At 33.1% G+C, this 25911-nt stretch overlaps 1 protein-coding gene across 2 annotated transcripts in view; it reads right to left on the reverse strand.

Moving 5' to 3' along the window:
• The window catches only part of alpha-Man-Ia (alpha-Mannosidase class I a), a 477107-nt gene that overhangs the window by 128709 nt on the left and 322487 nt on the right, over positions 1-25911 (reverse strand). The window contains exon 2 of one of the 2 annotated variants that reach the window (XM_075302904.1): positions 23894-25075. The exons of the other annotated variant lie outside the window; for it this stretch is intronic. Within the exon in view, the coding sequence (XP_075159019.1) occupies positions 23894-24760 (867 nt within the window). The 5' untranslated portion in view covers positions 24761-25075. The remainder of the gene's footprint in view (positions 1-23893; positions 25076-25911) is intronic. 2 annotated transcript variants of the gene reach the window in all.

Genomic DNA, 25911 nt, shown 5'->3' on the forward strand with positions numbered 1-25911 from the left:
AGTCCAAACGGCGTTCCACATTGCAGTGAAACCACTTAGAGAAGCTTTGAAGCTGCACTCCTTTAGAAGATATATTTTAAAATTAATTTGAATGAAGAAATTTAATAAACGGAGCAATTTTACATTTTATTTTCACAATTGTTTTATTACAGGTTTTTTTTTTTAATATCTAAGTTTTACAACCTGAAAAACCTTTTTTGGTCCGGCCGGGGTACATGACCAGCAATGCAAGAGCTATTATGATTTTTATATAATTTTGCCATAGGATGGAAATATTCCGTCCGGTTTTGCGACAAATAATAAATTTTTCATTTAACACGGCCAAATAGCATATTTTTAAGAGTTGCCCAAAAGAACTTCATTGGCAAATGAATTGCAAAATTTTTGTGAAGAACTTCCAATGTATTTGCTACGGGTTTAATGCTTGATTTCATAAATACACAAAAAACTATTTTTTTGTTTTGTGAAAATTTTCCTGTAGCTTTTAAAAAATCACCCTTTAAAATAAACAGATCAATAATTTAGGGACTGCCACCGGTAGTGGGGTAGAGCAAATGACTCTGTCCGCCAAACTTATGCATGCTTACTTACTTATTCTACTTGTACGATAGCAGTAATATAAAAATAAGAGCCATATAAAACAACATTGGGAATAACACAGAAAACTTGATCCCAAATAAGTTTGTGGCATTGAGGACATACTAATTTCGTTATGTCCCTTAAGTCGTTAAATGTTGAAAAAATATTTACATTTTCTATTCAGATCATTTTTCCCTAGACTCTGCTCTAGTATGGAAGACGTATAGTAAACCAAAACAATAACAAATGAAGCCAATAGACAACAGTGGCCATAAACCAAATATAAATTTAATATACTCAAGTAAAAACTCAGTGATAGAGTCTTAAAACTGAAGACATTTATTTTTATTCTTCTATGATGGAAAGGTCAAACCTTTGGGTCCAATAAATTAATACTACGGAAGAAGGATGTGGGTATTCCACATGTATGTTTAGGGTTTAATAGTAAAAAAAGTTATTGAAAAAACACTAGGACTCAAAAAAAATTCATATAAAATATTTAATTTATTTTGCGTAAACAAATTCAATTAAAATATTAATGGGCATTTTCGTTTACCTGCTTTAGGCTTTAAATTGCAACTAAGTTCATAACTGACGTGCGAATATATAGACTGATCTAAACACACACATCCTCAAAAAAATCGCTTCCGTAACATATACTCCCAAGCACATTCTGCTTCAAGCATGTATCTTTCCAAACATATTATGTTACACCTTAGGCATACAGTAGTAGAAAAAACTTTTAATGAAATTTTCTTTTCTTTTTTAAGGCGTCAATTGGTTTCTACCATTTTTATACCCTTCACCACTACTGTGGTACAGGGTATAATAAGTTTGTGCATTTGTATGTAACGCCAAGAAGGAAAAATCTGGGACCCGTTTAGTATACCGATCGTCTTAGAATTAAATTCTGAGTCAATTTAGCGATGTCCGTCTGTCTGTCTGTATATGTAATTTTGTGTGCAAAGTACAGCTCGCAGTCCACAAAGTACGTCCTCAATCGCTATTGATTTTGGAGAAAATCGGTTCAGATTTAGATATAGCTGCCATATATATTTATCACCGATCTGGTCATAATTTAATATTTATCAACGTATTTTCTCAAAATTTCGGCCAGCCAAATATTTTGGGGCTTTCGTAAGATGTGCAAAATATAAGCCAAATCGGTTCAGATTTAGATCTACCTCCCATATATATCTTTCGTACGATTTGAACTTATATGGCCTCAAAAGCCAGAGTTTTGCCCTGATTCGCTTCAAATTTTGCACAAGGAGTACATTTAATAGTATTATTAAGTGTACCAAACTTCGTTGAAATCAGTTCAGATTTAGATATAGCTCCCATATATATATTTTTGTCCGCTTTTCACTTATATGGCCTCAAAAGCCAGAGTTTTGTCCTGATTTGCTTCAAAGTTTTGCAAAAGGAGTACGTTTAATAGTATTGTTAATTTTGCTAAATTTGGTTGAAATCAGTTCAGATTTAGATATAGCTCCCATATACACCTTTAGTCCGATTTCGACTAATAAGGCCTCAAAAGCCAGAGTTTTGCCCTGATTTGCTTGAAATTTTGCACAAGGAGTACGTTTATAAGTATAATTCAGTGTGCTAAATTTGATTAAAATCAGTTCAGATTTAGATATAGCTCCCATATATATCTTTCGCCCGATTTAGACTCATATGGCCTCAAAAGCAATAGGTTTGCCATGATTTGCTTCAAATTTTGCACAAGGAGTACGTATGAGTAGTATCGTTAAGCGCGCTAATTTTGGTTGAATAGCTCCCATATATATCTTGCGGCATACACCCACATGACCATGGAGGCCAAAATTATTCTCCCATTTATGTTTTTTGCTGAGATAGCAGGATTATTATTCTAACTATGCATGTCAAATTTGGTCAAAATCGGTTTATATTTAGATATAGCTCCCATATATATATGTACGCCAAAGTAGAGGAAATATGGTAGAATGTTTCATATTTTAGACCCATTTTCAATGGGAGTTTCCTCCAATTGATTCGATAGTTTCCACATAGAATACATTTAATATGCTATTTAATTGCGTCATATTGATCTAATATGGCCAAAATACACAAAATTCTGTGATGATTTCCCCATATCGTAGTCATATTCTACACACTGTAATGCCAAACTTTCCACAGAATGGTCGAATTTTCAATAAACCTCCGACTTGTGGAAATATCGCCCGAATTAATATATCACCAAATTAATATATCACAACCCACAATTGACCACATATCTTGGCGAAATTTAACCAATATCCTTGTAAAATCGCCACTGCTGAGTAGCAAAAATTTTAAATATTACTCAAATTGTCCTATATATCGAATACATATGTATCGCCCGATAAATAATAAATGCTATTTTGTACAATTGCATCAAAATTGCTCTAGCTTTATATTTCCCACGTTTTTTTACTAACATTGTGTTTCATTCCAGGATATTAGCCGATTTAATTTTTAATTCTAGCGATTTTGTAGAAGTACAAAAAATTGTCTCCAAATCTTTTCAGATATGGTAACACAAATTTTGGTCTACATAATGGTGAAGGGTATAATATAGTCGGCCCCGCCCGACTTTAAACTTTACTTACTTGTTTTACTTGCAGCTTGCAATATAGTCGTGACTCACGCAAATGTTCGTGACTCGCGCGTGAATCTTCATTCATGAAATCGCTCTTTCAAATTGAGCCAATTACTTATACAAATTGTCCCGTTATCTAGTAACGAATACCACATTATTCTCGTCGACGAAAGTTTTTCCATTTCGAACTTACGCACTCTCAAACGTAAACTTCTGATCGTGAACGTGTGTGAATGTGAGTCTTAAAAAGTTTTTCATGCTTGAGTGAGGATTTTCTTTATGTGAGTGTTCGTGAGTCCTACCAAACATATCGCACATGGTTACAGGTATAGTAGGCCTTCGTAAAATTGTCTACAAAATTGCAACTTTGGAGATTTTATTAAGTAACAATTATATACGGCCGTAAGTTCGGCCAGGCCGAATCTTATGTACATGGTGGACCATGGATTGCATAGAAACTTTTACTAAAGACTGTCATCCACAATCGAATTACTCGGGTTGCGCTAACACTTGCTGATGGCAAGGTATCGTAAAGCTTCTTAACACCGTGTTCCCAATTGTAAGTTAGTCCATACGGGGTACATATTAAACAAAAAAAGGCCAATTAAATACGTAAATAATTCAGTTTGATAAAATTTTCTACAGAAATAAAATTTTGACAAAATTTTCTATAGAAATAAAATTTGACAAAATTTTCTATAGAAATAAAATTTTGATAAAATTTTCTATAGAAATAAAATCTTGACACAATTTTGTATAGTAACAAAATTTTGACAAAATATTTTATAGAAATAAAATTTTGACAAAATTTTCTATAGAAATAAAATCTTGACAAAAGTTTGTATAAAAAAAATAAAATTTTGTCAAAATTATCTATAGTAATAAAATTTTGACAAAACTTCCTAAGAAATAAAATTTTTACAAAATTTTCTATAGAAATAAAATTTTGACAAAATTTTCTATAGAAATAAACTTTTGACAAAATTTTTTATAGAAATAAAATTTTGACAAACTTGTCTATAGAAATAAAGTTTTGACAAAATTTTCTATAGTAATAAAATTTTGACAAAATTTTCTATAGAAATAAAATTTTGGTAGTTTATTTTTGGGGATCGGCTATATATAACTATAGATCGATATGGACCAATTTTGGCATGGTTGTTAGCGGCCATATACTACCACAAAATTTTCTACAAATAAACTTTTGACAAAATTGTTTATAGAAATAAAATTTTGACAAAATTTTCTATAGAAATAAAATTTTGACAAAATTTTCTATTGTAATAAAATTTTGACAAAATTTTCTATAGAAATAAAATTTTGGTAGTTTATTTTTGGGGATCGGCTATATATAACTATAGATCGATATGGACCAATTTTGGCATGGTTGTTAGCGGCCATATACTACCACAATGTACCAAATTTCACCACGTACCAAATTTCAACCGGGTCGGATGAATTTTTGCTCATCCATGAGGCTCCAGAAATCTAATCTGGGGATCGGTTTAAATGGGGGTTATATATAATTAAGACCGGTATGGACCAATTTTTGCATGGTTGTTAGAGACCATATACTAACATCATGTACCAAATTTCAACCGGATCGGGTGAATTTTGCTCTTCCAAGGGGCTCCGGAGGTCAAATCTGGGGATCGGCTTATATGGGGGCTATATATAATTATGGACCGATATGGCCCAATTCCGACTCGGTTGTTAGAGACCATATACTAACACCATGTACCATGAAATTTGCTTCTCTTAGAGGCTCCGGAGGTCAAATCTGGGGATCGGTTTATATGGGGGCTACATATAATTAAGGACCAATATGGACCAATTCATGCATGGTTGTCAGAGACCATATACTAACACCATGTACCAAATTTCAGTCGGATGAAATTTGCAAGCCAAATCTGATGATCGGTTTATATGGGGGCTATATATAATTATGGACTGATATAGAGCAATTTTTACATAGTTGTTAGAGACCGTATACTAACACCATGTAACAAATCTCAACAGGATCGGATGAATTTGGCTCCTCCAAGAGTCTCCGCAAGACAAATCTGAGCGTCGGTTAATATGGGGGCTATACGTAAAAGTGGACCGATATGGCCCATTTGCAATACCATCCGACTTATATCAATAACAACTACTTGTGGCAAGTTACAAGTCGATAGCTTTTTTCGTTCGGAAGTTATTCTTTCTTTATTATTCTTTATTCTTTATTTAATAGTAAGATTTTTCCATTTTCTTTGTTATCTTTCTAAAGGTATTGCACAGAAGTGGCTTAGCCTTATATCTAGAATATTAGAATTGTGGTACGTTCGGCAGTTAGCGTGATTTCAACAGCCGGACGGACGGACGGACATGCTTAGATCGACTCAGAATTTCACCACGACCCAGACTATATATATACTTTATGGGGTCTTAGAGCAATATTTCGATGTGTTACAAACGGAATGACAAAGTTAATATACCCTCCATCCTATGGTGGAGGGTATAAAAAAGGACGATTAAACTTATATAAGCCACTTTAATTCTTGATCGGTTTATATACAGATGTCTATAATTATGAACCAATATGAATCAATTTTCTCATAGCAATTAGAAGGCCAAATACAATGCAACCGGAAGAAATTGAGGAAACGGAAGTTAACCTATTCAATGGTGGTAGCTTCGTTTTGGAACCCCGATCAATTTTCGCACAGACCACATGGTCTCACTTGTGTCAATTCACTCGGAAAATATGTTTCAATTTTTTTCACTTAGGGAAATTCACCCGAAAAGTAATTTAAAAAGTTTTCGATTTCAGAAATATTTTTCTAATGAAATTATGTCGCTAATGGCTATCGTATGGGGTTAATTTAGCAGATTTCTAAATTATTTTTTTTACGACATTTTAGGAATGTCTCTAACGTATTGTATCAAATTCCATTTCAAAACCCTTATAGCTTTAAAAAAAAAAAAATCATAAAATTGTAAAACTAAATTCGAATTTAAAATTACATTGAAGGTGCTGGTGTGTGTCTCGGCTAAGGACTCTAAATTCGGATTTATCTTCACATACATTTTTTCAAATATAATCCCATTTAGTATTTTGTTGTTAATTTCATTTATTTTAATTTAATTTGTTTTAAATCCACTTTAAGATAAACTTATATTCCCTAGAATTATATTTAATTCGAAGAATTTTTTAAGTTTAATTTAATTAAGATTAGTGTAAATTTCATAAATTCTTTATAATTTAGCCTATCCTAATATATACTATTAATTTAATTTATTTTATTTTATTATTATTTAATTTTAGCTATTTAGGCCTAATTTAGTTTTGAAATAAAACTCTTTTATTTCATATTCTCCCGACGTTGCTCCACTATTTGGTGGCTTTTTATTACATTATTACATTATTTGATTACATTTGTATAAACATTCAAACACGTAACATAAATTTATTTAACGACACAACTTAATTTTAAATATCACAGATTATTTTATTGCAACTCGGTAGCTCCAGCTTATATTGTCCGTATCTTCTTTTAAATTCAAATTTATTTTAGTTTAATTCAATTTGCCTAAATTTAGCTTAAATGTAATATAATTAAAATTAGTTTGAAAAAAAAATATTTATTTTTAAGTTTAAATTAAAGCAATTTTTTGATTGGCCAACCTTCATTTTAAATAAATGAAATTATTTGTTTTAATATAATCTAATTTAATATAAAAAATAATAATTTAAATTATTTCAAGTGATTGGCGACAGTTTCCATACGAGGCCAATAACCTTATTTCAAGAAACTATTAAAGAGCCTTAGAAACGGAAAAGACTCACATAACAAAACCCCAAAATTATTCCTGGAATATCATTTGGAAGTACACTGGTAGAATGGTTAAATTCCTCCAATTAATTAGACATAAAATGTAGGTTCAATCGCTTGCCATGCAAGTAATTTCCTTGGAAATTTTATTTTATTTTATTTTATTTTTTTTTGTTCTTTACTATTCTCCTATATTAGCAAGTGGGTTTATGGATTTCTTGTTTCATGAATTAAATTTAATTTGAAGAACAATGTATGGTTTTAATATACATTCATGCAATATAATTTAGAATAGTGTAAGTGATTTTTTAATTTATATTATTATAATTTAATTTTAGGTAGTTTAATTTAGGTTAGGTGGCAGCCCGATATTTCAGGCTCACTTAGACTATTCAGTCGCCTAACCATACCACAGTGGTAAACTTCTCTCTTATCACTGAGTGCTGCCCGATTCCATGTTAAGGTCAATGACAAGGGACCTCCTCTTTATAGCCGAGTCCGAACGGCGTTCCACATTGCAGTGAAACCACTTAGATAAGCTCTGAAACCCTCAGAAATGTTACCAGCATTACTGAGGTGGGATAATCCACAGCTGAAAAACTTTTTGGTGTTCGGTCGAAGCAGGAATCGAACCCACGACCTTGTGTATGCAAGACGGACATGCTAACCATTTAGTAACCATAACCATAGTAATTTAGTTTATTACGTTATTTTATTTTTAATTTAATTTACGCAAAATTAGCTTAAGTGCAATAGTATTAAATTTAATTAAAACAAATTAAGTGTAATTTAATATATTTTTAATTCGTTTAAATTAATTTCTTCTAATTTAAATTATGTTATTTTGCTGTAATTATATTTAACTAAACCAATTTGATTTTTTTTTTAAATTGTATTAAATATTATAAGACTCACTTTAGTTTGATTTTACATTATTGAATTTTAATTTCATTTAATGTCATTTAATAGAGGTTACGGTAGAAATGTGATCCAGGTTTTAATGCCTCATGTTAGAAGATATAAGTCATCATTAGGCTTGATGTACGTTTTAGATTGTTCGAAATTAGATATCCATTGCTTGGGGAGTATTTTTTAAGAAATTTTGATTAACTGAAACTTGGCCTACTAACAAACATTTTTCTTATCAAATATATTTTTCATTATTTTTTCTTTGAATTGGGAAAAAGTTAATAGTTTTTTTTTAAATAATAACCAAGCCATTTCTTTAAATTCATTTCAAAGCGAAATGAAATGTTGTTTCTTGTGTAGTATGATATTATTATCTAGACACATAACTTTCACCTTAAACTGCCCTTATAGGTGCCAGCAGCAGACTTTTGCCCCTTTATCTTTGACGCAGAAAGTAACCTGTCAATAGAGGGAAATTGATTTGGCACTTAACTTTCTCAATTATTCATCTCACAAAAGCTTTGTAATAGACTCCTTTTAAGGTTAAGAGTATAACGCCTCAAAGTATGCAAGGGCATTTTGCGTGTCTATGTACCACTACCACCTAGGACTTTGTTCACGTGGCAAATATTGAGGAGTGTGCCAATATTGATTTTCTTGCTTAGTCCAGTTATTGTGGCTTCTTTATTGCGATTTTCCATTTTGGTTTTTTTACTAAACTGAAACTTCTTGAAAAGCCACAATTATTTTGCTTGGAAACTCTGAACTGCAATATTGCCGGTCATGATGTTGGATTTTATGCAGTCAGACGACGGTCTAGGCCACAAGTGGTGTGAATTGGAAACCACAATGCAAGCGGCTTTTGTGATTCCTTCTACACACACACACACACACACACCCATACACACTTAAGCAAATACATAAATAAAAAGATATACCACAAAGTGTTATGGGTTAGACCAAAGCAAAAACGAAACGAAACTTGCGATTGCAATAGTTGCTTTCATTTTATTGGCTTTTGGGATTTTACTCAATTTTTATCTCAGCAAATTATGCGGATATATATATATATATATATATATATATATATATATATATATATATATATATATATATATATATATATATATATATATATATATATATATATATATATATATATATATATATATATATATATATATATATATATATATATATATATATATATATATATATATATATATATATATATATATATATATATATATATATATATATATTGTAGATAGCTTGCTATAAGGAATAGCAATGAAAGAATTTAATTTAAGAATGTATGGCCCAAAAAGGCAAGGACAAGTTAAAGCTGAATTTATTATCAATAAATGCTTATTGGGATTTTGGAAAAGCTGCATTGAAAATTAGTTAACAATTTTTTATGTTGATTTATTTCATTATTATTAACTTTTTTTTTTTTAATGAAACTGTAAAAATTTTTGGTTTAATTGCAACATTATTTAATTTTGAAAAAAAAAATCAATCACTCGATTATTTGGAAACATTTTGCAAAGTTGGATAAATTTTTATTTGTATTAATTCAAATTTATATTGAATTCGCTTTCCACTAAATAGAAATATTGAGAAACTTAATCGGGCTGCCACTTTAACCTTAAGCCTATCCATCGCTCCTCTGTTCATACCGCGTTATCGAATTAAATTATTTTCCACCAAAACCTAATGCAACCTCTCGTTTGAAAAGAAAAATTTAACTCATAACGTTGAACCTTTGAAGATTATTCATAAACCTTTGCCAAGGATATTCACGAAACAAATGAAGCAAACAAACACCAAACGCCTAGGAGAATATACATATTGAGGAAACAAAACACCACCACACTAAACAAATTACAGATGTCCAGAGGTAGAAAGAACAAGTTTATACGGCCGTAAGTTCGGCCAGGCCGAATCTTATGTACCCTGCACCATGGATTGCGTAGAAACTTCTACGAAAGACTGTCATCCACAATCGAATTGTGGTATCTTAAAACTTCTTAACATCGTTTTCCAAATTGTTACTTAGTCCATACGTGGTATATAAAGGGTGGTTAAATTGTAAGGGCCGATATTGAATGTGAACCACAACTAAACGCCAAGTTTTTTTCCGAATTTTATTTGACATTTCTCTATTTCAGACTTAATCAATTTAAACCATGGACGTCGTGAATGGGCAGAATGGTTCCAAGAAATGGCAACAGTGGGTGATCAATTTTCGAAGAAAATCATCTTCAGTGATGAGGCACATTTTCACCTCAGTGGATTCGTCAATAAACAGAATTGCCGCATTTGGGCGAATGAGAATCCAAGAGTGATTGTTGAAAAACCAATGCACCCACAAAGAGTGTTTGTTTGGTGCGGTTTATGGGCTGGCGGCATCATTCGGTCGTATTTTTTCCAAAATGAGGCCAGTCAGGCACACAGAAAAAAATGTCACCAAAATATTTCCAATTTAAAAGTTAATTGAAGTTGAAAATTTTTTCAATTAATAAATTAATTGATACAATTAACTTTTTAATCATGATAGAAACATTAAGTTAATTAAGTCAATAATAGAAAATTTTAAAATTTTTAATTAAAAAATTAATTGATACAATTAACTTTTTAATCAAATTGGGAAGACTAATTCAGTTAAAAAAAACGTGATGAGACTTTTTTAAATTTTTAATTAAAAATGTTTTTCAAACAATCAATTGTTAATCTAAATAAGAACTCTAAATCAATTCAGAAAGTAATTGAAAATAGTTACCTTTTTTAATTAATAAATTAATTGAGTTTTGCAATCAACATCAATTAAATTTTTAATTGAATCAATTAAAAATTTAGTTGAAATTTGCTAATGAAATCAATTAATTTTTTAATCAAGAATTTTTCTATGCCCAATTAAAACTGTGATTGATACTATCATTTTCGTAATTGAAGACATTTCAATTAAAAAATTAATTGGATCAATTAATTTCGTGATTGAATCAGAAATTTTTTTTTTTGTGTGCAGTTACGGTGAATGGTGTTCGCTATTGTGAGATGATAACGAACTTTTTAAGGCCCGAATTGGAAGATATGGATGTGGACGATATGTGGTTTCAGCAGGACGGTGTCACTTGCCGCACAGCTAACGAAATAATGGCTCTTTTGCGCAACAAATTCAATGGCCGTGTTATCTCACGTAATGGCGATGTCAATTGGCCGCCAAGATCATGTGATTTGACACCGTTGGACTTTTTTCTTTGGGGTTATTTGAAAGAAAAGGTGTACGTCGATAAGCCAGCAACACTTCAAGAGCTAAAGGATGAGATAATTCGGCACATTAACGGCATGCCTCAGCGTCATCGAAAATTTGGACCATCGGATGAAGGTGTGCCACCGAGGTCGCGGCGCCCATTTGGCCGATATTTTGTTCCATACATAATTGAGTAATACCAATATATCGTAATAAAATAAAATGACAATATCTTCCTAAATAGTTTGTGTTTTATTCAAAATCAACATCGGCCCTTGAAATTTTAACCACCCTTTACTAGACGAAAAAGGTATGTATAGGTAAGTCTACAAATAATTACGAATTGATATGGACTTTTGCACGGTACGTAGAAAGCCAGAATTGAAATATGGGGGGTCGCTATATGTGGGCTATATACAATTATGAACTTGATATGGATTTTTGTGTGATTGGGGATCAATTTATCTGAGGGCTATATATAACTATAGACCGATATGGACCTAGTTAGGCATGGTTGTTAACGGCCATACTACTGGCACAATGTACCACATTTCAACTGACTCGAATGGAATTTGCTCCTCCAAGAGGCTACAAAACCATAACTCGGTATCGGTTTATATATGGGGCTATATATGATTATGGACCGATATGGACCACTTTTGGCATGGTTGTTAAATATCATATACTAGGATAGGTTAGGTGGCAGCCCGATGTATCAGGCTCACTTAGACTATTCAGTCCATTGTGATACCACAGTGGTGAACTTCTCTCTTATCACTGAGTGCTGCCCGATTCCCTGTTAAGCTCAATGACAATATCATACTCGTAGACTAACACCACGTACTAAATTTCCATCAGATTGGATGAATTTTGCTTCTCAAAAAGGCACCGAAGATCAAATGTGGGGATCGAATTATATGGGGGCTATATATAATTATGGACCGATATGGACCAATTCCTACATGGTTCTTAGATACCATATACTAACATCACGTACCAAATTTCAACCGAATCGGATGAATTTTGCTCTTCCAAGGGGCTACGGAGGTCAAATCTGGGGATCTGTTTATATGGGGGCTATATATAATTATGGACCGATGTGGACCAATTTTTGCATGGCTATAAGACCATATACTAACACCATGTACTACATTTCAGCCGGATCGGATGAAATTTGCTTCTCTTAGAGGCTCCGCAAGCCAAATCGGGGGATCGGTTTATATGGGGGCTATATATAATAATTGACCGATATAGACCAATTTTTGCATGGTTGCTAGAGACCATATACTAACACCATGTACTAAATTTCAGCCGGATCGAATGAAATTTGCTTCTCTTAGAGGCTCCGCAAGCCAAATCCGGGGATCGGTTTATATGGGGGCTATATATCTGTGGACTTGTGACAAAACAACATATGTCTTATTTTCAGGAAAATCGAAATTAATATTTAATATATTTAAATAGGTATATTACATTTTAATTTAAGAAAAGGTTAAAAATCTATTTTACAAAATTGTTTATGATCTGCTGATTTTTTTTTTTCAAAAATTTTAACTTAAAAATTGATGTATTTTTTTTTAAGAATACATGATATAAGACATTTTATCTCATGAATAGATTTATGTTGTTTTGTCAAAGGCCCACAGATATGATTATGGACCGATGTAGACCAATTTTTGCATGGTTATAAGAGACCATATACTAACACCATGTACCAAATTTCAGCCGGATCGAATGAAATTTGCTTCTCTTTGAGGAACCGCAAGTCAAATCGGGGGGTCCGTTTAGATGGGGGCTATACGTAAAAATTGACCGATATTGCCCATTTGCAATACCGTCCTACCCTACATCAATAACAACTACTTGTGCCAAGTTTCAAGTCGATAGCTTGTTTCGTTCGGAAGTTAGAGTGATTTCAACAGACGTTTACAGTTTCCCCAAAAGGTTGCGTAGTTAAGGCGACTGTACAGGTCAGCCAAACCCATGCAATTTTTCATCGGAAATTAATTGCTTTATCACCCCAGACGTGTGTTTGGGGTCATTATTGTGCTGAAACATCCAAACAGTCACCATTTCCCAGGACGCTTAGGCAATATCACATTTGGCAAAATGTTTTTATTGTCCTCCGATAGCATAACACCCTCCATTCTCGGGCCAATACCTTGTCGTGAAAAACACTCCCAGGCCATAATATTGCGCCCAAACCTGTTTGACGGAATTTTTTGTTTATCTTGGACTAAGACTTTTGCCTTTGGGCCCTAGCACCAAATATCTGCCAATCGAACCTTGGAAATTAATCTAATAAATTAAAGTAAAAATTAAATTATATAACAATATAATATCTATTTAATTTAATCCAAATTACTTAAATAGCATTTACAAGTTACATTTTTCTAGTTTCGAAATAATTAATATTTTCTACTTTCCAATAATTCTCACAATGTGATATAGAAAATGTGCCATTTTACACAAAGGCCTCAAAAAACACAATACCCTCGAATAGTCCCATTCAACTTCATTGCACTCGATAGCCTAGTGACTGCTACTTCGTTGTGAGCAACAAACGAAGACTATAGTTTCACCTCACCTTTGGCGAAAATAAATTTTTCTTTATTCAAGGTCAAAGCTATTGGGAAAATGTATTTGTTTTTGTTTCGCAGTTATGCAAATATTACAGTTGATCCGTAAAGCCCTACTGCTGATGGGACATGGTGCAAGGACTACGACGATACCGTGGTGGTTTCCCTTTGTTTACGAAGAATAATAGCGAAAAACGATGACTGGCTTATGCATTATGAGTGAGTGCTACGTTTGCCAAGTCTTGTATTCAAGTAAGGCAAGCGTGAAAAACTAACTAATGAAGGAAATGACATTACAAAGAAAACGCTTTATTTAATGTCTGTAAGGTAAATTGCTAAAATGTATTGAAATATAGTTAACTAGGCCCTGTTTTAGTCTGATATATATATTTGCAAAGTTGGGCAAATGTGCCTCCGAAAAGTAGACGAAATCAAATTCTAATTTAAAGTGGCCTGAAGGAAGCATACTAAGAAAACAGAGGTTATACTCGTATTATAGAAATGCTCATCAGAGCTATACACTTAATTATCAGTGTAGAAGATAAAGAGTTCTTAGGAGGTAATACCTTGACGACGACCACAATATATGTCTGAATAAAATATTTTACACCCACTGAAAAAAAATATTTTAGTTTGTTTTACTCATTATACACTTCACCATAGGATGGGGGTATACTAACGTTGTCATTCCGTTTGTAATACATCGAAATATCCGTCTCAGACTCACTGTTGCCACAGTTGGTAGAATTCTATTTTTGTCCAAAATGGTTGGGAAGACAGCTTCTTCGGATTTCCACATCCTCATCAGTTCCCTTTATTGGACTGACTGAATAAAAACAAAACAAAAACAATGAAAGAAGGCAGCATACGGCCATAGAATGTCATTACATGGCATTCATACTCTAGTAAATCAATTGCCAACGGCAATATACTGGAGTAGTGTCAATTGGAAGGCAAAAATGTTTCTACTATTTCTCTTTTTTTGGACATTTTGGATTTTTTAAAGCTACCCTACGGGAAATTGGTGACGGACCTATCCCAGAACTGGTACCTGTGCTCCAGTTAGTTGCAATTTTAAAATAATCGTAATTTATTTATTTCCGTACTCGCTTGATATAAAAATCTTAGATCCATTAAGATTTTTATACCAAGCATTTTCACATTTAGTGAAATAAAATTATCACAATAACCTATTGTTCGACATATTTCAAAAGTTTTTTTTTCATTTCGAGTTCGATTGGGATGCCCAAATTGAAACGGATTTCTAAGTTTGTCCGAGACTGGTTCCTGAGGACCTGTCTATGGGGTGCTCCTGCTAAATTGCTCCAGGACGTGTCCCCTTGGGATGAGTCCAAGACGGGTCCTAAAATGTAAATTTACCCCGTCAATGACAAACCCATGTTAAAGTGGCCGGTTCCTTCCATACGTTTTGACTAGAACTGAGACTGGTCCATACACACCAGGGACTAGTCCTGTACCGGTCCTGTGGTTGATCCATTTCCTGTAGAGTAATTCTTTGCAATATAAGAACGCTTTACCAATATTGTCTGATAATTGACATGAGTAGATCATCCAATAAAGGGAACTGATGAGGATGTGGAAATCCGAAACAGCTATCTTCCCAACCATTTTGGACAACATTTTTGCTTTTCATCATAATAAATAATGAGTAATGATAGGCTCATATATATGTCTTACCGAAAATATTATTTTCCAAGAATTTATTTCTTCAAAAAGTTTTGTCAATTTTTTTTTGCCAAGAATTTATTTATTCAGAAAGTTTTGTCAAACTTTTATTTCTATAGAAAATTTTCTCAAAATGTGATTTTTATAAAACATTTTCTCAAAATTTTATTTCTATAGAAAATTTTCTCAAAATTTTATTTCTGTAGAAAATTTTCTCAAAATTTTATTTCTGTAGAAAATTTTCTCAACATTTTATTTCTATAGAAAATTTTGTCAAAATTTTATTTCTATAGAAAATTTTGTCAAAATTTTATTTTTGTAGAAAATTTTGTCAAATTTTATGTTTATAGAATATTTTCTCAAAATCTTATTTCTATAGAAAATTTTGTCAACATTTTATTTCTATAGAAAATTTTCTCAAAATATTATTTCTATAGAAAATTTTCTCAACATTTTATTTCTATCGAAAATTTTGTCAAAATTTTATTTCTATAGAAAATTTTGGCAAAATTTTATTTCGATAGAATTTTTTTTAAAAATTTTATTTCTTTAGAAAATTTTCTCAAAATTCTATTTCTATAAAAAATTTTCTCAAAATTTTATTTCTATAGAAAATTTTCTCAAAATTTTATTTCTATAGAAAATTTTCTCAAAATTTTATTTCTATAGAAAATTTTCTCAAAATTTTATTTCTATAGAAAATTTTCTCAAAATTTTATTTCTATAGAAAATTTTGTCAAAATTTTATTTCTATAGAAAATTTTGTCAAAATTTTATTTCTATAGAAAATTTTGTCAAAATTTTATTTCTATAGAAAGTTTTGTCAAAATTTTATTTCTATAGAAAATTTTGGCAAAACTTTATTTCTATAAAAAATTTTTCAAAATTTTATTTGTTAGAACATTTATTCAAAATTTTGTTTCTATAGAAAATTTTTTGCAAAATTTTATTTCTATAGAAAATTTTGGAAAATATTATTTCTATAGAAAATGTTGTCCAAATTTTATTTCTATAGAATTTTTTTTTTAAATTTTATTTCTATACAAAATTTTGTCAAAATTTTATTTCTATAGAAAATTTTTCAACATTTTATTTCTATAAAAAATTCTATTTCTATACAATTTTTTTTTATTTCTATAGAAAATTTTATCAAAATTTTAAAATTTGATTTCTATAGAATATTTTCTCAAAATTTTATTTCTATAGAAAATTTTCTCAAAATTTTATTTCTATAGAAAATGATGTCAACATTTTATTTCTATAGAAAAATTGTCAAAATTTTATTTCTATAGAAAATTTTATCAAAATTTTATTTCTATAGAAAATTTTCTTAAAATTTTATTTCTATAGAAAATTTTTTTAAAATTTGATTTCTATAGAAAATTTTCTTATAATTTTTTTTTCATACAAAATTTTGTCAAAATTTTATTTCTATAGAAAATTATGTCAATATTTTATTTCTATAGAAAATTTGTCAAAATTTTATTTCTATAGAAAATTTTGTCAAAATTTTATTTCTATAGAAAATTTTGTCAAAATTGTATATCTGTAGAAAAATTTGTCAAAATTTTATTTCTATAGAAAATTTTGTCAAAATTTTATTTCTGTAGAAAATTTTGTCAAAATTTTATTTCTGTAGAAAATTATGTCAATATTTTATTTCTATAGAAAATTTGTCAAAATTTTATTTCTATAGAAAATTTTGTCAAAATTTTATTTCTATAGAAAATTTTGTCAAAAAATGATTTGTATTTATCTACAGAAACATTATGAAAAATGAATACCATGAATTCTACCAATCTACCAAAACAGTATAATTCTACCAACTGTGGCAACCATGATTACCATACTACGGTAGTCTTTGTAAGCGGATATAAAATTAAAACAATTTTTTAAAGTGAGGAGTTGACAACTAAACTTTTATTTTCTTTAAAATTCAGTTTAAAGGAGCTCTTGACAATAATCGTCCAATGGCATTTTTGTTGAAATTTAGTAAAAAGTACTTTTTGCTCAAAAAATACATTTTTTGTACTTTCATAAAAATTTTATTGTCCACCCCTGCTACGAATTAGTTGATTTCGGCAAACATTAAACATAATAGTTTGATTAGTTTGTTTTTCTGTTTATTTTTACAATATGCATACTACTTCATGTTTGGACTACACTTTTGTTTTCGCCAAATATCGAAATTAGAAAACTTTTTACCCTGAACCGCATTAAAACAAACTCATCGATATTCACATTCATTTACATAGGCCATATTGTTATGGCATTTGCGTGAATTTATTCATTTTCACCTGCAGCCAGATAGTTAAAGGAATACATGGTAGTTAGCTGGTGTTACAGGTACCCCGTAATTTTTTTTTTGTATGATTCCATGTATGACATAAACAAAATTAAATCGAACTACGAGAATGTCATTAAAGTTGTTCGTGTAGAAATAAAATTGATACAGATGTTATCTATTTGATATTATGGCAACATTTCGCTGTGACACGATACTTTGGTGATACAATTTAATTGCTAGATAAAGACGATGAAAAAATACCCACAGTTTATAAAAGAAATTTTGTTCTTATTATTGAAGCATAAAAAAATAAAAATAATTTGTTCTTATTATTGAAGCATAATTGGCCTTAAAAATAAAAAATAAAGTTAAAGTAAACTGAGATTTTGGAGTAATAAGTTTTGTTTTGAGGAATTTTTCATATTTGCAAATAAGATGTCAATATTGCAATATATTATAAATAAATCAAAGTTTACCTGATTTGTAACACGAAATATGATTAACGAATAGATAGTATGCATACCTGAAAATATAAAATAAATAAATATAAAATTAGAACAAATCAATTAAAGGTTAATCAGATGAGATAAAAGAGTCTAAAGACATGTAAATAAGTTAGAGACAAATCTTAGGTATCATCCATCATAAAACGTCTGGAATTCCGGTTTAATGTGATTCAACATTTATCTATAATACCTATTAAGCATTTTTAGTTATTGCCATTGAAGCAATACTATGGTTGAAAACCTCTGGAAAGTTCTAAAATATATTCATGCAGTCCGATTCTATGCTACACAGATCTGGACTGGGATGGCGACTTTAGTGGCAGGAAGTCATACATAGGAAACATATTCATAATGGCCGGATCAGTAGTTTTGCTTGCTTTTCGTATTATTCCTTTATTCTCGTATACTGTTCTCTTTTAAATGAAAATTGGATATTGCAACGGCACGAACATGTTTTCACCCGTACATTTTATTTCCCAAAAATACGGCACAATACTCCACTATACCTATTTAATAATCATACGCACACTTCTTACGATCAGTGTAATGATATTTACTATGATCAATGTACCTACCATAAACATATGTATCTCTACTATGACACGCATAACAATCAATGTTGGTTTGTGTTGTTTCAGTACTGTGTAATATCTGTTCTATGGAAAAGTGATTTCTGATTGCATCATTTTGCACTCACTATGCAAATAATTCCCATTCGTATCATGGTTGTATCTGGATATAAGTACAACCATTTTTATCAAAAGGCAAAATTCCTACAACCTTTTGACATAAATCCAACGGTCTAAGTAGTTCAATCTCATGTCTATTCTCTTACTACCACAACAAGTGTCTCAGATTTTTGCCTAATTCTGTAGCTTGATTCGTCAATTAAATTGCTTCCGTACTAACTGTCTCGGCAATTAGCTTGCTTCCGCACTAACTGTCTTGAAAATTAACATGTTTCCGCACTAATTGTTCCGAACTATGTTGCTTCCGAACTAATTGCTTCGACAATTAGGTTACTTACGTACTTCGCTTGCTTCCGCACTAATTGTTTCTATAATAAGCTTCCACACAAATTCCTTTGGGATTTAGCTTGCTTCTGTGTTAATTGTTCCGGCTTTTAGCTGATTTCCGCACAAATTGTTTAGGTACTTAGGTCAGGTTAGGTTAGGTTAAAGTGGCAGCCCGATTAAATTTCAGGCTCACTTAGATCATTCAGTCCATTGTGATTCCACATTTAACTAAAAGTACCTATTACATATGGGCACTTCTAGTCTTACTTAGTACTTAGCTTGCTACTGCACTAATTGCTTCGGTCTTTATCTTGTTTCCGCACTTATTGATTCGCCAAATAGCTTGCTTCCGCGCGAATTACTTTGGCATTAAGCTTCTGCACCAATTTCGTTGCGATTTTACTTGCTTTTCGCTCACTGTGCACTTGGCTTGCTTCCGCATTTGTTTACCTTCGCACTAAGGAGCAGTGGTTAGAATGCCCGCCTTGCATACACAAGGTCGTGGGTTCGATTCCTGCTTCGACCGAACACCAAAAAGTTTTTCAGCGGTGGATTATCCCACCTCAGTAATGCTGGTGACATTTCTCAGGGTTTCAAAGCTTCTCTAAGTGGTTTTACTGCAATGTGGAACGCCGTTCGGACTCGGCTATAAAAAGGAGGTCCCTTGTCATTGAGCTTAGCATGGAATCGGGCAGCACTCAGTGATAAGAGAGAAGTTCACCAATGTGGTATCACAATGGACTGAATAGTCTAAGTGAGCCTGATACATCGGGCTGCCACCTAACCGAACCTAACCTAATAGCTTCGGCAAGTTGCTTGCTTCCGAACTAATTGTTTCGGCATATACATTTCTTCCACATTCGCTTGCTTTCGCACTAATTGCTTCGGTTTTAAGCCAGTGTCCGCAATAATTTCTTAGGTTATTATCTTGCTTTCGCAATGTGTCGGCAATTAGCTTGGTACCGCAATAATTGCTTACGCAATTAGCGTGCTTCCGCATTTAGCTTGCCTCCGAACTAATTATTTCGGAAATTAGCTTACTTCCGCATTAATTGCTTCGGCAATAAGCATCTGTCGGCACAAGTTGCTTCGGGAATTAGCTTGCTCTCCGTAAATTGCTTTGGCATAAAGCTTCCGCACTAATTTCTTCGGGATTTAACCTACTTCTGCGCTAATTTCTTTGGTCCGTAGATTGTTTCCGCACTGGTTGTTTCGGGAATTAGCTTGCTTCTGCTCTAAGTATCATAGAACTTACTTTGCTTCCACGTAAATTGCTTCGGAAATTAGCTAGCTACCGCACTAAGTATTTCGGCACTTATCTTTCTTTCGCATTCCTTACTTTCGCACTAAGTGAATCGGCTTTTTTAGTGCGAAAACAATTAGCAGGTTGGCTGATAAGTCCCCGGTCTAACAAAGAAAAACACATTTTTTTGTTAAAATTCGAACATAGTTCCCTTCAAGAGCGATACAACGATTATTATGACCTTCCAATTTTTTCATACTCCTTCGGTTTTGCCTCAAAATATGCCTCAGTTTCGGCTATCACCTCTTCATTGCAGCCAAATGTTTTCCCTGCGAGCATCCTTTTGAGGTCTGAGAACAAGAACAAGTCGCTAGAGGCAGATCTGGAGAATACGGTGGGTGGGGAAGCAATTCGAAGCCCAATTCATGAATTTTTGCCATCGTTCTCAATGACTTGTGAAACGGTGCGTTGTCTTGGTGGAACAACACTTTTTTCTTCTTCATATGGGGCCGTTTTGCCGCGATTTCGACCTTCAAACGCTCCAATAACGCCATATAATAGTCACTGTTGATGGTTTTTCCATTCTCAAGATAATCGATAAAAATTATTCCATGCGCGTCCCAAAAAACAGAGGCCATTACTTTGCCAGCGGACTTTTGAGTCTTTCCACGCTTCGGAGATGGTTCACCGGTCGCTGTCCACTCAGCCGACTGTCGATTGGACTCAGCCATGTTTCATCCATTATCACATATCGATGGAAAAACTCGGGTGTATTACGAGTTAACAGCTGCAAACACCTCTCAGAATCATCAACACGTTGTTGTTTTTGGTCAAATGTGAGCTCGCGCGGCACCCATTTTGCACAGAGCTTCCGTATATCCAAATATTGATGAATGATATGACCAACACGTTCCTTTGATATCTTTAAGGCCTCTGCTATCTCGATCAACTTCATTTTACGGTCATTCAAAATCATTTTGTGGATGTTTTTGATGTTTTCGTCGGTAACCACCTCTTTCGGGCGTCCACTGCGTTCACCGTCCTCCGTGCTCATTTCACCACGCTTGAATTTTGCATACCAATCAATTATTGTTGATTTCCCTGGGGCAGAGTCCGGAAACTCATTATCAAGGCAAGTTTTTGCTTCCACCGTATTTTTCCCTTCAGAAAACAGTATTTTATCACAACACGAAATTCCTTTTTTTCCATTTTTTCGCAATAACTAAAGTTGCTTCACAAAAGACGCTCTATCTCACAAACTAATTGACTTACAGACGTCAAATTTTGACACGAATCATTTGAAGGTTGGTACTATATAAAAATAATATTCATTTAATACTAGCGACGCCATCTATGTGTCAGACCGGGGACCTATCAGCCAACCTGTTACTTCTGCGTTAATTGCTTTGGTCCATAGCTTGTTTACGTACTAGTTGTTTTGTGGAATTAGCTTGCTTCTGCTCTAAGTGTCTTAGAACTTACTTTGCTTCCGTACAAATTGCTTCGGCAATTAGCTTTCTACCGCACTAAATGTCTCGGCTTTTTGTTTAGTGCGATAGTAATTAGCTTGGTTTCCCACTAATAGTTTCGCCATTTGTCGTGATTCCGCATTCGCTTGTTTTCGCAGTAATTGCTTCCGTTTTAGCTAGTGTCCGCACTATTAGTTGTGGGAAATTAGCATGCTTCCTCAATAAGTGTCTCGGCTTTTACCACATTAATTACAAATAGCTTCATTTGGCACTAATCGATTCGGATCTTCACTTGCTTCTCCAATAATTGAAACCGTATTTGCGACCAATCGACTCCGTATAAGCGAATCGTCAACTACAATCCCGACTCACCGAAAACGAATCATCATCTCGGAACATTCACTGACGATGTAACAACAAATCGTCAACGCCACTCCCGAATTAGCAAATCAAATCATCAACACTGTAAGTCACTGACGCCGTATCAATGACAACCCCGAACAATCTCCGACGCCGAATCATCAACTACACTCCCAAGTAGGGTTTTCCTTTTCCCGGATTTTTTCCATTCCCGGGAAAGCGTGATTTTTCCGAATTTCCCGGGATCCCGGTCAAAGGGAAACCCGGGAAACGGGAATTCCCAAATTCCCGGGAATTCCCGTGACTCCGTTCCCGAGTCCAGTTCAAAGCTTATTTAACATTATCACTGTAATAACTGGTAGTCTTAATATCTGTCCCAATTTTGCTAAAGTTGAGTGCGATGGTTAGGTTAGGTTAGGTTATGTGGCAGCCCGATGTATCAGGCTCACTTAGACTATTCAGTCCATTGTGATACCACATTGGTGAACTTCTCTCTTATCACTGAGTGCTGCCCGATTCCATGTTAAGCTTAATGATAAGGGACCTCCTTTTTATATCCGAGTGCGAACGGCGTTCCACATTGCAGTGAAACCACTTAGAGAAGCTTTGAAACCCTCAGAAATGTCACCAGCATTACTGAGGTGGGATAATCCACCGCTGAAAAACTTTTTGGTGTTCGGTCGAAGCAGGAATCGATCCCACGACCTTGTGTATGCAAGGCGGGCATGCTAACCATTGCACCACGGTGGCTCGGTGAGTGCGATACAGAGACCGGTATTTTATGTGCCCTTTGAATCCAAAGGCCAAACGGATTCAATCGTAGTTTCCGGCGAACACCGAAATGTTTCTAGTGTTTTCAATAATGCTGAGTGTTTCAAAGCATCTCTAAAACGTGACATGCCATTCGAACAAGGATATAAAAAAGGTTTAAAATAGAATCCGACGGATCCATGGGAAAATCCATGATCTGAGTCTGGAATAAAATACTGATACCATAAACTAACCTAAATTAAACCTTTACACACAGCATAGTTTATATACTGAAATACTTTCAGGCGATTCAAGAATGAAAAAATAATCAAAATTCTTTTTTGTCTGAAATCCAGACAATGTATCGCATTCACTTTTATAAAAATATAGTATAAACGAATATTGAAAAAAGTCGCACCAATTGACACAAAATGAAAAAAATGTAGCACTTTGGAGAACAATAAAAAATTCACTCATAAGAATTTTCAAATGAAAAGTGGAAATTTCGCCACTAAAATGCGATACAGCGATAACTTTTGTCGCACATTCTAGTAACCACAAATCACAAATTAAAAATCTTGTTTACAAATTTATTTTTTCTCAATGTTCGATATGATACTTTGTCTAAACATCTTAGATTTTATCCTCCCTCCCCACAATTTGGCAGTAGTAGTCTATTCCAATCTAATAAGAATATTATTAAAACAGAAACATAATTAATGATTTCGCAGGAAAATGACAAAAGTTTTCGCAACTGAGATTAAACAAAGTCATCGGTTATTGTTGGGAAAGCGTAAAAAGAGACATATCAGAAGATAAGCCAAACAACTACTCACCTTTACAACATGTGAACGTTTTTCGTAATCAATCATGGAAGCATTTTTGTCACTTATCACCAAAACGGGTGACATGGTAGTAGTGGGGATCGTAGTAGTCGTACTGCTAGCAGATGTCGAAGTCATTGTCTTTATCTTTGATGCTTCTAGGTGATTCAATGAATCATGATTTTGCTCCTCTCCCGTAGCCGAAGCCATAGTCGAGTCGGAAACGGAAGTGGTTGTGGAAACTGGCAATCCAACAGAAGCTCCATTACCAATACCACTACCATCGGTTGCCTTATGTGTCAACTTTTCAACGAAACCATTGGAGTCGGATGTTAAAATTGCATTGATTTCTTGTACTTGCAGAGTGTCAATATTTCTATCATTGTCCACGATTTTGGCATTGGGCCAAAGGCCAATAGGCGACCACGAAGCAAATGCTGACATTTCCTGACGTGGATTATTTGGCTGCTGCTGCTGCCGATTACCCTCTGGCCTACTACTGTGTTGCTGATGTTCAGTCATCATGCCAGTTTCCTTGTCAAAACGATAGATATTTTTCGGATGACTTTGACTGTACTGGGACAAGCGACTTTCGCTCCCTTCTTGCCCCGCGGTGTGTTGTTGGTGATGATGATAGTTATCAGCAGTAGTGTCATCGTCATCACCATAACCATTTCCATCACCTCCATCATCGTATTGCTGATGCTGTTGATTGTTGTTGTTGGCCATGCTATCACTGGCAACTTGTTCATTTAAACGAATTATATTGGATAAATTGATGTTATTGATGAGCGTTACGCCGCATATGGCCACCAGTATGATAACGAAACAAATACCGCCAATTAAGAAAATGGGCGTTTTTGAATTTTTCGGACACATTTTGAATATCAAGTGGTTTCTGCAGCAGAGAAAAACGATCGACGTAGTTTTATTGAAAGACTTGAAATTGGCTTTGTTTTATGCGATTCAATTGAAGAATGCTTTGTTGTATAGTTTATGTGGACAAACCTTAATTTTTTGTTGGGGGGCTTGTAATTAAATTGTATGACAATGAAAACTGTTTTTATACACTGGTCTTTTTTCTTCAAAAATTAAAAATTACACTTCCAAATCAGTTCATTATATTTTAGACATTGTTTGTTTAAAATCACTGGTTTTTATTTCATGTTGAGATTTTCATTTAATAAATTAAGCCTGTCGTAGAAGATGAATTGATATCAAAGATAATGGAGTTGAATAAAATTTTATGAAAGTGAAATTTATGGAAATTAATTCAAAAAAAAAAAAATAACAAGTATATACGGCCGTAAGTTCGGCCAGGCCGAAGCTTATGTACCCTCCATCATGGATTGCGTAGAAACTTCTTCTAAACACTGCCATCCAGAATCGAATTACTTAAGTTGCGGTAACGCTTGCCGATGGCAAGGTATTTTAAAACCTCCTAACACCATCTTCTAAATTGTATGTAAGTCCATACGTGGTATATATTAAATCAAAAAAGATCGATCCAATACGTATATAATTCAGTTTGACAAAGTAGACACAAAATTTTGACAAAATTTTCTATAGAAATAAAATTTTCACAAAATTTTCTATAGAAATAAAAATTTTGACAAAAAATTCTATAGAAAGAAAATTTTGACAAAAATGTCTATAGAAATAAAATTTTAACAAAATTTTCTATAGAAATAAAATTTTGGTAGATTATTTTTGGCTCTAGTGGCAACCATGATTATGAACCGATATGGACCAATTTTTGTGTGATTGGACCAATTTTGGTATGGTTGTTAGCGACCATATACTAACACCACGTTCCTAATTTGAACCGGATCGGATGAATTTTGCTCCTCCAAGAGGCTCCGGAGGTCAAATCTGGAGAACGTTTTATATGGGGGCTATATATAATTATGGACCGATATGGACCAATTCTGGCACGGTTGTTAAAGATCATATACTAACACCATGTTCCAAATTACAACCGGATTGGATGAAATTTGCTTCTCTTGGGGACTTCGCAAGCCAAATCTGGG

The sequence above is a fragment of the Haematobia irritans genome, chromosome 3 (assembly GCF_050003625.1).
Source record: "Haematobia irritans isolate KBUSLIRL chromosome 3, ASM5000362v1, whole genome shotgun sequence".
In the NCBI taxonomy this organism is placed as follows: Eukaryota; Metazoa; Arthropoda; class Insecta; order Diptera; family Muscidae; genus Haematobia; species Haematobia irritans.